The 15,425-nt window shown below is 42.2% G+C and overlaps 1 protein-coding gene across 7 annotated transcripts in view; it reads left to right on the top strand.

Moving 5' to 3' along the window:
* Positions 1-2,033: 2,033 nt before the first annotated feature.
* LOC114790510 (polycomb protein SCMH1) overlaps positions 2,034-15,425 on the top strand; it is a 40,645-nt gene continuing 27,253 nt past the window's right edge. For 2 of the 7 annotated variants that reach the window (XM_028980641.1, XM_028980647.1), the window contains exons 1-5: positions 4,021-4,092; positions 4,203-4,280; positions 7,916-7,986; positions 8,430-8,664; positions 9,407-9,495. In XM_028980641.1, coding sequence (XP_028836474.1) covers positions 4,068-4,092; positions 4,203-4,280; positions 7,916-7,986; positions 8,430-8,664; positions 9,407-9,495 — 498 coding nt within the window. In that variant the 5' untranslated portion in view covers positions 4,021-4,067. Of the gene's footprint in view, positions 2,163-2,246; positions 2,315-2,506; positions 2,876-3,278; positions 3,295-3,892; positions 3,930-4,020; positions 4,093-4,202; positions 4,281-7,915; positions 7,987-8,429; positions 8,665-9,406; positions 9,496-15,425 lie in introns of those variants that run through there. The other 5 variants (XM_028980645.1, XM_028980644.1, XM_028980642.1 and 2 more) reach the window with 5 other exon arrangements.

Genomic DNA, 15,425 nt, shown 5'->3' with positions numbered 1-15,425 from the left:
ACAATCCACCTTGACAGCCATGAAGCAGCTCAAATCGTGCAAGTGGGCTTCAGCAATTAACCCCTCTTACCCCATTGTAATCACCTGCAGAGGACAGAGTTGTCTGTGATGTGCTCCAACCCCGAGTGGGTTGTGCTGTGCTTCTTCTCCACCACCATCTGACTGCTGCCTCTGTGAGGTGCACTAATGATTTTACCCTTCTGGCAAATTGGCGTCACATAGCCAATTGGTCTCTGCAGGTTTAATTTTTCGCTCATTTCAGTCTTGATGTGGTATAAATAGCCATTTTAAAGTTGGTCAGAGAAGCATTTGTCTCATCTGCTTGGGACATTAAGTTCAAAATTTAACTCCCTTTTCAAGACTCACAATTTTAAAGCAATAAAACATAATATGTCAGAAATGAAAATGCCTTGTTCATTGCATCCTTTTCAACCTACTCCATTAAAAGAAAGTCTCCAAAGGAGCTGCAAATGTAAGTTACACACTAGAATGTCCATTGATGAGCCTGTTACATCCCTGGACGTATGCTCCCACGTGTTCTGTGCGTCTTTAGGTTGACTTCATGGGAGGAGTTGAAGCCTTCCAGCTCCATCTGCCATTGGTCACCTTCACCTATATAAAGAGACTTCAGATGGTGTTCGGGAGGTCCCCAGGGTCTGCTAGGCCCTTACGCTTTCGGGAGGTCCCCAGGGTCCTCGGAGCTCTGCAAGGAGCTCCGTAAGGAGCTCCGTTGGGGGATCTCATTCGTGTTTCTTGTTGCTTTGTGTGATAGACCCTTTGTTGTTTGCCTGTGTTAGCCTGTTATGTGCCTTTTTTGTTAACTTGTGCGTGTTTTGAGTTATCCCTGCTGGACCATCGCTTCCTTTAGGTTGTTTTGATGTTGTCCTTTAGGTTGTCTGCTGTTTTATTGTACCTGTTAGCACCCTGTAACTAAAAGCACTGTTTGTATGCTTGGTTTGTTTGTGTGTGTAACAGTGGACCTCCTCCTCTCCACCCTGTTGCGTTTCTAAGACCCCTAGACCTAGGAATGTGACAGAGCCACACAACATAAAATAAAACAATGTAAACACAATCATTGGATACAATGATGGATTTATTAGACAGCAGGTAATACAGTCAGTTCTTGCAAGTTGGGAGCAGGAATAAAAGCAAAGTGTGAAAATATGGGTGACTTTGATGAGAAAATGCATCTAACATCATTGTCCTATCATCATGGGGTGGTAGTAGCCTAGTAGGTAACACACTCGCCTTTGAACCAGAAAACCCAGGTTCAAACCCCACTTACTACCACTGTGTCCCTGAGCAAGACACTTAACCCTAAATTGCTCAAGAGGGACTGTTCTCTGTAAATACTGATTGTAAGTCACTCTGGATAAGGGTGTCTGCTAAATGCTGTAAATGTGCTGTAAAAGTGAGTCCCTGACACTTAACATGTTGTTATTTTGACACTTAACATGATGTTTTTTTGACACATACAATGTCTACTGTTGAGGAACATGCAAAAAGTCATAATTACAATAATTTACAAATATTTTTTTGTAAATTAGTCATTTCCAAAGAATATATGTAATGGGTGTTTAGAGTGAATGGACAATCATTTTATCTGAATGAATATGTGGTCTAATCAGTAACCAATCATTCTTCAGATTAACTTTTCTTTCTGAAATTAATAGTGTAAAATTCATTAGCGTATTCAGAAAAACGCAAATAAAGCCTATTCATCTGTGGCCTTCGGTATGGCATGTTGTTCAGTATGGATCGCTTCTGCATCACTCAGTCACTAACATCTGAAGCCATAATCTGAGGATTTAATCCGTATGCAGCTCCCTAAAGTAACCACCACACGCATAACAAACATTGTGGACCTCTAGCCCTCATCGGAAAAATGCCCTGAGCCCGCCACAATCCTTCCTGTGAATTGTGTGGCTCGCCTTTGTCCTTTTGAAAACGGCAGGGAGGGACTGCTGGTACGTGGTGTCACTGGACAGACTGGAGAGCCCACGGCTAGCCTAGCACATCAGACGGAGGGCGCCAGGCTGAGAGCATGCTGGGATAGTTCTGTGGGCACAATTGGAACGCGTCCACCGCCTCCGCTTCTTTAAAACATGCGCTGCGTTGACACGACGTTATGTTGCCAAGTTTGCAAAGTTTACGCCAATTCGGTATTTAAAAAGAATCTTATGATTATTCTGCATTGTTTGGAGGTGTGATTACAAGGCAATAAAATAAATGAATTTCTTCTGCAGTTCGTCAGACGACTTGGATGCCAGCCCATGGGAGAGGACATATTTGTTCCTTAGATGTTACATACAAGGTAAAAGGAATCAAATGAAACAATTGCCTCCTTTCGTTACAGGTTTGCGTAGATTGCCCACACCAGATATATACACACAGTCACTCGTTTTGTTTCCCTCGTTTTTGCTCATTTCCTCAGACCTTAGATTTTTTTTCTCGCGATATCTGGCAACATAGTGTGTAACGCGAATCATGTTGCTTTCGAGCCCCAGCAACGCGTAAGAAGCGTTGCTCGCCTTTGTGTTGGTCTACACGTATTTTCCGCGAAATCATTTATTCACAGTAGCTAACTGGATCTTTCACACTCATATTTTTTCCTTTAGTGTTTTTTTGTTGAGTCTGCTAGCGAACAGCGTGTGAGTTTTAGCAGGTCTGCCCCGCTCCTGGTCGCCGTCTGCTTAGCATGCTGCGTGTCTGTCCCAGGAATATAACGTTGCTGTCATTCTTTTTTGGGAAGAGGGAGGGAATTGGTCGCCTGCGTTTGGACGCCATCCCCTTGGCGCAAGAAAAAGGCGCAATTCTTTTGAAAGAAAATCACAACTGGCGGAGGCACATTTTAAAACTGTAATGCACACTTAAGGTATTTCCAGTCACATTTTTATCATTCTTATTCATTCGCGATGCACGCATTAGAGCCATGATCATGAAAAAAAGTATTTAATAAGCACTTTATGCTTTCTGAGGGTTTTAGAAGACTGACTGATTTATGATGAACGTTTTAATCCCTTGCGATAGTCCCTTCGCAACTTTAGGAAACTGCGCGGATATTGTGTGTAGCAGTTTAGTGCTGCGACTTTTTGGCCGCCGAACCTTTGTAAACAGTCGCGGGTGTGCGTGCGTTATCGTCTGCACGATGTTTGTAACGTGATGCGCAGTTATGTGTCTGTTTTCAACCCATTCCTTACTAAACCAATGTTTGTGCTAACCTCCCTGTCTGACCCGATGACCTAGGCGTCTCATTGGACAGAAAATTGATTATTGACAGAAACCCCATGGGAGGTACACACACACGCACACACACACACACACACTGGTTACTGATCCAATATTGCCCAGTTTATCCACGGGTGATGTTCTTTATTTGTTTAAGTAATCATTGTAGTTTTGCATAATCGGGGAACTTTGCCAGGAACTCGACGTTTCGTCGGTTAGTAGAAACATTACTGACAGCTGGTGTGTCTTTGTTGCTTCCTCCTGTCTGGGCAAATAGACTGTCCAGTGCCTGGAAATACAGACTGCCATCTGCAGTAGTGAAGCTGCAATGTTTGGGTAAATGCATGCTCAAACATAGGGGTGGTAGTAGCCTAGTGGGTATTATGACCCAGAAGACCCAGGTTCAAACCCCACTTACTACCATTGTGTCCCTGAGCAAGACGCTTAACCCTGAGTGTCTCCAGGAGGGGACTATCCCTGTAACTACTGATTGTAAGTCGCTCTGGATAAGGGTGTCTGATAAATACTGTAAATGTAAATGTAGTATGGGATTTTAGTAGCCTAGTGGGTAACACACTTGCCTATGAACCAGAAGACTCTGGAGTCACAGGTTCAAATCCCACTTCCTACCATTGTGTCCCTGAGCAAGACACTTAACCCTAAGTTGCTCCAGGGGGGGACTGTCCCTGTAACTACTGATTGTAAGTTGCTCTGGATAAGAGCGTCTAATAAATGCCATAAATGTAAATGTACAGGTAAGTCAATAAATATTCCATGTTCTTATTACTGCAGAGGGGGCAACACAGTTCTGGTCCTGGTTTGGTCAACATAAGTGGATTATGAGGAAACCGATGCCACAAAAAAGTAAGACTTTTTTTTTTTCATAAACTACATTCTCAGAATATGACTTTGTTGGGATTTTTTGCTAATCGCATGTCTACGTCCTGTTAATTTAGTTTCATTCTCTTTTTAAGCTATTGAGTGGAAAGATGGCAAGCAAATCAAACATGCCCGCAGTGGGCGCCCATCGCGAGTGCCATCGCAGTACCAAGGTACCGATCCTCACTGTACCTAAAGGATTTCCTCACAGAACAGTTAACAATACAATGTGGTCAAGTACTCTGGCTCCACAAATGCCTGAGAAAAGTGATCAGATTTTCTGTTGTGTAAGATGTAGGCCAATACAATGTGCATTTTACACAGCTATATTCTGATCACACTCATTTTATATATGTTCATTACCAGGACAATACCAACCATATTACATGCCTGTCAAAAAAAGTCACAAGAATTTGTTGGACCCCCTTTAGCCTTGATTATTTACTACTGTGGTATTGTTACAACAGTCCAGTGGTGATTTTTTTGCATAAAGTTTTTGCTAAGATCTTCTTCTCCAGCACTTCCCAAATATTCTCAGTGGGGTTAAGGTTTGGGTTCTTTGGTGGCCAATCCATGTGTGAAAATGATCTCATGCTCTCTGAACCTTTGCACATGAATACAGACATTATCATCTTGGAATATGCCTGTGCCTTCAGGGAATAAGAAATTCACTGCTGGAAAAACCTGGTCACATTCAGTAGATTCAGGTTGTCCGCTGATCTCATTCTCTGTGGTCAGAACTTTGCTGAACCTCGACTTGACCAACTGCCCCTACAGCCTTGTACAGTAAGAACTGGACATGATGGCTGCATCACTTCACTTCAGTTAAGGAAGCAGCCCCAAAATCAGAAGGTTGTCTGAATCTGAACCGCCAAGGTGCTACTGAGCAAAGCACTGTCCCCACACACTGCTCCCCGGCTGCCTTCCATGGCTGCCCACTGCTCACTAAGGGTGATGGGTTAAATGCAGAAGACATTTACATTTACATTTAAGGCATTTGGCAGATGCCCTTATCCAGAGTGACTTACAACGTGCTTTCAAGTTACCATCGATGTGATCAGTTCTGGTTCATTAGGACCCCCAACTATGAATACAATCTTTTTATTCACTCTTGTTGTAGATTCTGTACACAAGTCAGACAATAAGAAGTTTACAAGTTGGGGGGTGGTAGTAGCCTAGAGGGTAACACACTCGCCTATGAACCAGAAGACCCGGGTTCAAATCCCACTTACTACCATTGTGTCCCTGAGCAAGACACTTAACCATAAGTGCTCTAGGGGGGACTGTCCCTGTAACTACTGATTGTAAGTCGCTCTTAGTGCTGCATGATTAATCTAATCGCAATCGTAATCGCGATGTCAGTCTGTGCGATTACATGAACGCAAAAAGCTGTGATTTAAATGATTAGTACATGGATTGGATCGGCAACATATCCGATCCATTCTCTCAAAGTTTGCGAGTCTCACTTCAGTCGGATGTGACGTATTTGGTCACATGACTTTCGATTCGGAGATATATGGTTAGACGCCGCGTGACGCGCTGCATCGTACGTCAACGTCGCCGCCATATTGCGAGAGGCTCTGCTGTGGCGTGAAGCATATACATGTCTATGGAGAGAAGTGCATAAAAATGCCTCACTCTTGTGCTGCTTGGGGCTGTACAAACCGCTGTATGCTCCAAACCAGGGATTACATTTCATAGGTAAGGCTGGACAATTGTTTTTAATATATTTGGCCATTATAAAATCCCCGTTTTATAAGTCTTAACCTTAGCTAAGATAGGCTAAGCTAGGGAAGCTATGCATTCCTGTGTTCAAACTAAACGTAGTCATTAACTATTTAGACTGTTCTTAGCTGTTTAGTTAACTTTTCTCAAACTTTGAAGGTTTCCTAAAGAAATTCACCCCTGTTTACAAATCTTAACCTTAGCTAAGCTAGCAAAGCTATGCATCCCAGCCTCCAAACAACGTTGTGGTTAAACGTAAGAACTATAATACGGGATTTTATAATGGCCAAATATAATCAAAACAGTTGTTTAGCCTTACCAGGGTTTGTCGTTCGACAGTAATGTAAAAGAGTTTTTTGTGATTTATTTAATTTTGTAGAATATTGTATTTTGAAAGCACTGGGCATTTCAGGTTATAAGTAGTTTGTACGTTTATGATATCGCATATCGCAATATTGATCTCAATAATCGCAATATGTCTTTTTCCCCAAATCGTGCAGCCCTAGTCGCTCTGGATGAGGGCGTCTGATAAATGCTGTAAATGTAATTTAATCTAAAGGTTTTGAGCTGCCATTTGAAAATACTCAGTGACTGAGCTGTTCTGACCTCAAGGGCAAGATGCGTGCAGCTACTGGGAGGCAGTGGAGGGAACGTAGCAGAGGGGTGGTGTGGGAGAATTTCGGAAGGTTACAGATCAGCCGTATATAGAGGTAGTCCAGCTACAAGGGAGTTGGAGTAGTCCAGTCTTGAGATTACTAAGGACTGAACCAGTAGCTGGGTGGCCTGTGTTGACAGATAAGGGTGGATTCCTCTGATATTGTAGAGAAGGAATCTACATGAGCGGGAAAGATTGCTGATGTGAGTCGAGAAGGAGAGTTGGTTGTCTATTGTTACTCCAAGGTTGCGGGGTGTTGTAGAAGGAGAGAGCTGTGAGTTGTCCAGGTAAATAGCAAGATCCTGATGTGGTGAAGAATCTGCTGGAATTAATATCAGTTCAGTTTTGGTGGGATTGAGTTTGAGGTGATGGGCTACCATCCAAGATGAAATGTCAGTTAGACATGCAGAGATTTTGGAAGTAGCATGGCATGTAGAGCTGAGGGAGGAAAAGAGAAGATGAGTTGTGGGTTGTCGGCATAGCAGTGGTAGGATAATCCATGTGAGGAAATTACCTCACCAAGTGATCTTGTGTAGAGGGAGAAAAGGAGAGGACCTAGCACTGAGCCTTGAGGGACACCAGTGAAGAGTCTACGCGAGGTAGAGGTGGATCCTTTCCAAGTCACTTGGTAAGATCGCTCATCAAAATAGAAAGCAAACCACTGCCATGCTGAGCCCTGAATTCCAAGCCTCTTCAGGATTGACAAGTGAGTGTTGTGGTTAACTGTGTCATATTTCGATGTGTCACCGTGCACTGTGTTGCAGTGTTTCACGATGACAATCACTTCACTTTCACTTCATTGAACCAGAGTCTAATCTTTATGCTGCTTAGCAAATTGAAGATTTATTCCCAATTAGCCTCACTGATCAGTGGTTTTCTTAAGGCTACACTGCTGTTAAGTCCCAATCCCTTGAGTTCCCTTTGCATTGTGCTTGTGGAGATGCTTGTACGTTTTGAATTCACCAAATATTTCAGTGAATGTAATTTTTTTTTTCTGATCAAAAGATGATTGTTTCCCACTATCCTTCCAGTTTTAATGATATTCACTGAATCATTTAGGGTTAATTAACTTATTTGCCAGCAGAAACATAATCATTGATGCAGGAATTATCCAATGGGAAAATCTTACCTATTTACATGGTTAAATCCAAGTGGTGATTTTTTATTTTTTTTTAACAAGTAGCATATCTGTAGAAAGGAACCACATCAGATGATATAGACTAACTGTGGTTCTTACTGTGAAACTTCTGTTAATATTTGAAACTGCTGATAAATATTTGAAATAACTGTTCATGTAGGAGTATTCTTGACTGAATCAATACCCTGCTCTCCCTCACATCACATAAGTATATCAGTCTCTGTGCTGCTTGTAGGCTGGTCGACTGTAAGTGTCGACTGACAGATTTTGTTAATTTTTCTCAATTTTAGGGCACTTCAGCTGGGAGAAGTATCTGAAGGATACTGGGGCTGTGGCAGCACCTGCCGAATGCTTCAGACAGGTGGGGGTGCATGGATCATTCATGTGAACATTCATGGCTTCTATACAAAGAGCAAAGCACCGTCCCCACGTCCCCACTTCTCACCAACGGAGATGGGATGAAAGTAGAGGACACATTTTGTTGTGTGCACCATGTGCTGTGTTTCACAATGACAATCACTTCAGTTTCTTAATTTTTTTTTTTTTTTGCAGTTTGCTATATTGTTTTATTGTGAACAATCATCCTACTGAGTATCATTGAATCCGTGTCATCATGATGTGATCATATCTGATAAATGCCGTAAAAGTAAAATGATGTCATCATTACAATCGCATTTCCTGACAATGGTGAAGCTGTAGTTTAAAGTGTTCAGTTTGGGCAGAAATAGCACATGACTTTGATTACCTTATATGCTTTTGTTACATTTTTAGTTAGTGTGAATGTTTTCCTTGCCACAACCACAGAGCACCACACCTCCTGTCAATGAGTTCAAGGCAGGGATGAAGCTGGAGGCACAGGACCCCAGGAACACTACGTCCACCTGTATCGCCACAGTGGTTGGGCTAACCGGTGTACGCCTTCGCCTTCGACTGGACGGCAGCGACAACAAGAATGACTTCTGGCGGCTAGTGGATTCATCTGAGATTCAGCCCATTGGGAACTGTGAGAAGAATGGAGGAATGCTGCAGCCTCCACTCGGTCAGCTCTCTCCTTCCATCTGCAACTTTATTTTTTGAAGCAACTAAACAACAGCTACTGCAACTTTTTAATAAAATGTTGTGAAGGATGTCACTGGCTTGCACACAAACCAAAATGAAGATGACTTAAGGCACAAAGAATTCTATTAACATATTAATAGAAATTAGGCTACACTGCTACACAGTTTTGAATATTATGCCACAATCTTTGCAACGCTATCCTTGGCCAATTTCTCCTGTCCCTCTTTGCAGCACCTCTCAAGCACCATCAGGTTTGATGAATTGTGCCTTTTACTAAGGAGTGGGTTCCGTCTGGTCTACAGACTATTCCTTAGGCTTCATGCTTGATTTGTGCTCTGATATGAGCTGTCAACTGTGAGATATTATATAGACAGGTGTGTGCCTTTCCAAATCACATCCAATCGACTGTTTTGTCCACAGGAGGCCACTGAGCTCAGTTTTTAGCTTCATGGCAAAGGTTGTGAATACTTACGTACATGTGCGTACAAGTGGAAAAGTGATGAGCTGTGAATACTTTTTGGAAGAGACATGCAGCCATTCTTTACTCCTCTATTATCTGTGTTCATTTTGGAGTTGGAAAAGCTGGGAACGTTTGTTATCCTCTAGATGTCACTAATGTCCATGCAAAAAAAAGATTTTACTCTGTTCTATTCACTGTCTGAAGTCACACACATGATACCATTTAGCTGTATCCTCACATGTTTTTCCTTTGGTTAACTCAGGGTTTCGACTAAATGCCTCGTCTTGGCCCATGTTTCTCCTGAAAACACTCAACGGGGCAGAAATGGCACCAGCGCGCATCTTTCACAAGGTACCTGCTATAAGCGTTGTTTTCGTCAAAGAACCTTTATTACATGTGATTATAACTATCACAGAATATATCATGTGTTATTGCTGACAAATAAAAATGAGTCTAAATGGGGTTTACTGTAACTAATAACTATACAAAAATGTCTCTTTATTATCCTTGCCGAAAATGACTATTTTATTTTGTTTAATTGTGTTTTTATTATGCTTTCTGTGTCTCTCATATGATGTTCTTTCGATTTCATGCATTATTTCGATTTCAGAATGTATGTGGTAATTGATATATTTTGGTGGGTTAAATGCCTGGGAGAACAAGACGAAATGTGGCCAATGGAATGGATGTAGAGTATTCTTGAGTCTTAAGGTCACAACAATATAACAATAAGATTGTGAAATGGGTTTGACTAAAAATTAATTTGACTAAAAGAAATTGTACAATAATGACTAGACTAAAATAGTCAATGATAATTCTGACTAAAACAAGACTAAAATATTAAAACTTGACTAGACTAAAAGGATTATGGACGTGAATAAGACTAATCAAAACCAAAATGACTGCTTGACACAAAGACTAGACTAAATCTAGAACTATACCTGCTACATACACAGACTCTGCACACTGTTTTAAAAGCACATATTTACACAGTGAGCAGTGGTATCAGTAGCTTCATCTTATTCATGAGTGTAGCTTGATGTGTAACAAAAATATGTAACACTATAAGCACAACTGTGTAATTTCTAGAGGTGGTCATAGATTAATTTTCTTAATCTAGATTCATCTCACTGTAATCTTTGAATTAATCTAGAGTAAGCAAAATTAATCTAGATTAAAATTGCTCATTTGAATTCTGCCGAAGGCATTCAGAATATGAATACCTTGATGAGCGATCTTACCAAGTGACTTGGAAAGGATCCACCTCTACCTCACGTAGACTCTCCACTGGTGTCCCTCAAGGCTCGGTGCTAGGTCCTCTCCTTTTCTCCCTCTACACGAGATCACTTGGTGAGGTCATTTCCTCACATGGATTATCCTACCACTGCTATGCTGACGACACACAACTCCTCTTCTCCTTTCCTCCCTCTGATCTTCATGCTGCTTCCAAAATCTCTGCATGTCTAACAGACATCTCGTCTTGGATGGCAGCCCATCACCTCCAACTCAATCCCACCAAAACTGAACTAATATTCATTCCAGCAGATTCTTCACCACATCAGGATCTTGCTATTTACCTAGACAACTCGCAGCTCTCTCCTTCTGCAACAGCCCGCAACCTTGGAGTAACAATAGACAACCAACTCTCCTTCTCAACTCACATCAGCAATCTTTCCCGCTCATGTAGATTCCTTCTCTACAATATCAGACAAATCCGCCCTTACCTGTCAACCCAGGCCACCCAACTACTGGTTCAGTCCTTAGTAATCTCACGACTGGACTACTGCAACTCCCTTCTAGCTGGTCTACCACTATATACCATCCAACCTCTTCAACTCATACAAAATGCAGCAGCACGACTGATCTTCAACCTCCCCAAATTCTCCCATACCACCCCTCTGCTACGTTCCCTCCACTGGCTCCCAGTAGCTGCACGCATCAGGTTCAAAATACTGATGCTGGCCTACAAAGCCAAACATGGAGCAGCACCATCCTACCTCACGGCCCTTATTACACCCCGCACTGCACCTCATTTACTCCGAGCCTCCAGTACTGCTCGCCTGGTCCCTCCATCTCTGAAGGTAAAAGGAAAACATTCATCTAGACTCTTCTCCGTCTTGGCCCCTCGGTGGTGGAATGAACTTCCCCTCGAGGTCAGAACAGCTCAGTCACTGAGCACCTTCAAACGACAGCTCAAGACCTTCCTCTTTAAAGAATATTTAGATTAAATTATTTTCTTGTTGGCGAACTTTGTGTACAGAATCTACAACAGAGTGAATAAAATAGATGTATTCATAGTAGGGGTCCTAGTGAACCGGAATTGATCTCTTCATCGATGGTAACTTGAAAGCACGTTGTAAGTCGCTCTGGATAAGGGCGTCTGCCAAATGCTGTAAATGTAAATGTAAATGTAAATATGTGTGATACCCAAATAATGACTAAAAGTAAGTCTTTGAGAACGGGTTTCTCAAGCCAGGTGAGGGGCTCATCTCCTGTTTCCAAAATGCATCACAAACTGCTTGAGAAAGCTGTTCTACTATGATAATTGGTGATGAAAATAAATGATGTTCAATAAGATGTACTTGTGTTTACCAACTGTTTTATTCAGTTAAATAGCTACATCCATGTTAAGACGTCATGTTTGATGTGGTAATTTCACAGTTTGAAGACTCGTTCTCGCCCCCTACAGTGCAATTCGGCTAGGTATACATCCCCGCTAAAATATCAAGGTGTAAGTCATCATAGTGTAGCAGTTCTTCTTCTGCGTTGTGTAACTTTTTGTAACTTTCGTTTCTTGAACCGCAAATGATGAGCTGAAACCCAAGCGATTTTCTGTGCACAGTGTATTCTGTACAAAAAGCAAGGTCGCGTCAGAACATCGCGTCACACATCGTGTCTTTCTGCACCTCTCACAACTCTCGTCCAAGAGAATTGAACATTAACATAAAGCATTCACAATTTACAATACTGCATTCCTGTAAAAAAAAAGCAAGGTCGCGTCAGAACATCGCGTCACATCTCGCGTCTTAGGGTTAGGGTTAGTGGGTAACACACTCATATATGAACCAGAAGACCCGGGTTCGAATCCCACTTACTACCATTGTGTCCCTGAGCAAGACACTTAACCCTAAGTTGCTCCAGGGAGACTGTCCCTGTAACTACTGATTGTAAGTCGCTCTGGATAAGGGCATCTGATAAATGCTTTGAATGTAAATGTAAATGTTTATGCACCTCTCTCTACAATATACAGTATTAAAAGAACATAAAAAATATTCACAAAATAACACACATGCAAAATATTCCCAATATGTACATAAATTAAAATGAAAGAAATAACTTTTTGCACACTAACCCCACTGTCACGTCCCTGTCTAGGGGTCAGGAGGCGCGGCAACAAACGAGGGGAATGTGTGCAGCACCTCTCACAGCTCACGCCATGTGTCCAAGAGACCTGAACCGGGTCTCAAAAACAAAATAAGAATAAAAAAATAAAAGACACAAGAAAGAATATATATATATATTTGGAATATACTTATAAATCTAGTGTAACCATTTAACTCCGGCACAATAGCTTGCGTAGTATAGACCCAGCTCCCAACCCAACTTTGTGAATAGATTAACGGCGTTATTTGTGAATAGATTAACGCCGTTATTATCGCCTGATAAGAGTCTCACGTTAACGCAGCACATTAACACCGATAACAGCCCACCACTAATAATTTCAGAACACATTTACCAAATAACAGCAATTCTTCCACAGTATACTGAAGTGTAGGGCTGAACGAAATATATATATCGCTATTTGAATAAATTATTTTAGAAATCAAATCAACTGTGAAATGCCCTGCTCCAGCGGTAAATGTCAGGGTTGCTGCAGGAAGAGGCATGCACAAACATGCTGGGTGGAGATGGTCACTGAGCAAGAAACTGGAATGTTGGGAAGAGAGGTAGCTGCAGCAATGGCCCAGTGGGGAGAACAGGACCGGGCAAATGGCGAATGCAGCAAATGGGCAAACCATGGCCAGACAAAGCTCTGTGTGTCCAAAGGGACATGCAGCATAGTAAACAAAGTTTGCTGTGCTCGCTGTGACATGTCTTAAACTCCTCACTCACAACAGGAACATTCCCCACTGCTTTCAAACAGGCTGTCATTACTCCCCTGCTCAAAAAACCCACATTAAACCCATCTCTACTGGATAGCTACCGCCCAGTCTCCAACCTTCCTTTTCTTTCAAAAATTCTTGAAAGAGCAGTCCTGGCTCAACTTTCCTCATTTCTCCACAAGCATGATCTTCTTGACCCTTTTCAGTCTGGTTTCAGGAAAGGGCATTCTACTGAAACCTCCCTCCTGGCAATGATGGATGACCTTCGTGCTGCAAGAGCTGCCCGCAGATCATCTGTCCTTGTCCTACTTGATCTATCTGCTGCCTTCGATACAGTTAACCACGAAATTCTTCTCACCACACTCTCTGATTTAGGAGTCACAGGAACCGTACTAGATTGGTTCACCTCTTATCTCTACGACAGGTCCTTCAAGGTATCATGGGGAGGTGAGACATCTGTCCTCTCTAGGGTAACCACAGGGGTTCCACAAGGCTCTGTCCTTGGCCCCCTTCTATTCTCAATATACACTCGCTCACTTGGTCACATCATCCAATCACATGGCTTCTCCTATCACTCTTATGCTGATGACACCCAGCTCTATCTGTCATTCCCACCAGAAGATGCTACTATAGCAACAAAAATTTTGGCCTGCCTCTCAGACATATCGGCATGGATGTCTGAGCGACACCTCCAACTCAACCTATCCAAAACCGAGATTCTGATCTTTCCGGGCAACAATTCTCCTCAGCAAAACCTTTCAATTCAAATTGGATCGCTATTGTTAACACCCACGGCATCTACAAAAAGCCTTGGGGTTTGGATAGATAACAAACTGAGTTTGAACCATCATGTTGCTGCGATCTCCAGATCCTGCAGGTTCACTCTCTACAACATTCGCAAGATTCGGCCTTTTCTCTCACAACAGGCTACGCAGCTCCTCGTCCAGGCAATGGTCATCTCCAAACTCGACTACTGTAACTCTCTCCTGGCTGGAGCCTCTGCAGTCACCATAAAACCACTCCAGATGGTCCAAAATATGGCAGCCCGTCTCATCTTCAATCAGCCAAAATACACCCATGTTACACCTCTTCTTACCTCCCTCCACTGGCTCCCGGTAGCTGCTCGCATTGAGTTCAAATCCTTGATGCTTGCCTACAGGGCTGTAAATGGAACTGCGCCCTCCTACATCAACACACTACTACCTAGATACACTCCTACACACTCTCTCAGATCGGCAAACGAAAGGAGACTAAAAATTCCTTCTTCACGGGGTCTCCGATTCCAATCATGTCTGTTCTCCGTTGTTGTCCCTGGCTGGTGGAACAACCTGCCCTCCTCCACACGACTAGCCGAGACTATCACCACTTTTAAGAAGAAGGTGAAAACCCTCTTATTCCAAAAATATTACAGACAAATTTAACACATACACATGCATACACATTTAACAAACAAATACAAAATGTATAAATACATTATAATTTTTCTTAGTCTAGCACCCAACACTCTCCGAGCATGTTCTTCAATGACAAGTCTAAGCCTTATCAGGGCTCTTAGTTTGTATACTTGATATTCTATAGAAATCGAACGAGAATTGCTGGTGTCTTCCCATTGTAAGTCGCTTTGGATAAAAGCGTCTGCCAAATAAAGTAAAGTAAAGTAAAGTAAAGGTTTCCTCTTAAAAAAATCAGTGAGTGGTGCTCAATGTACCGTGCAAAAAATAGGCATGTTTTTTTTAAACTCTTGGTAAGACAATAATGTGATTCTCTGGACACTCAAGAGACTGATAAGATTAACTCTTCTTCCATTCCTGCTTTGTGTGTGTGTGTGTGTGTGTGTGTGGTGTGCGTATGTGCTTTGAAAGGGAAGACCAAACACTGCCTGCTTTGATGCTTTGATTCTATAGTTCAAATAATTTCAACTTTGACCATGTTGTGCGCTCAAGGCTGCCATATTGTGCATGCATTTGCGGAACCAGTTGGGCACCACTTAAACGCAAGCAAGGATGCTCGCTCTCAAGTTACCGGTATGTTAGTTACAGTGCCATTCATATTGGTGTGCACTTATGTTACAGTTTTTAATACACATACTGAATAATCGCAAAATTAAATTGCAATGAGTAACAGTGTAACAGTGTTCTGTAGAATAGGTCTTGATTTGGTAACAGGGCACATTTAATC

This window comes from Denticeps clupeoides, chromosome 5, assembly GCF_900700375.1.
Source record: "Denticeps clupeoides chromosome 5, fDenClu1.1, whole genome shotgun sequence".
Classification (NCBI taxonomy): Eukaryota; Metazoa; Chordata; class Actinopteri; order Clupeiformes; family Denticipitidae; genus Denticeps; species Denticeps clupeoides.
This window is presented reverse-complemented; position numbering and strand designations above follow the sequence as displayed.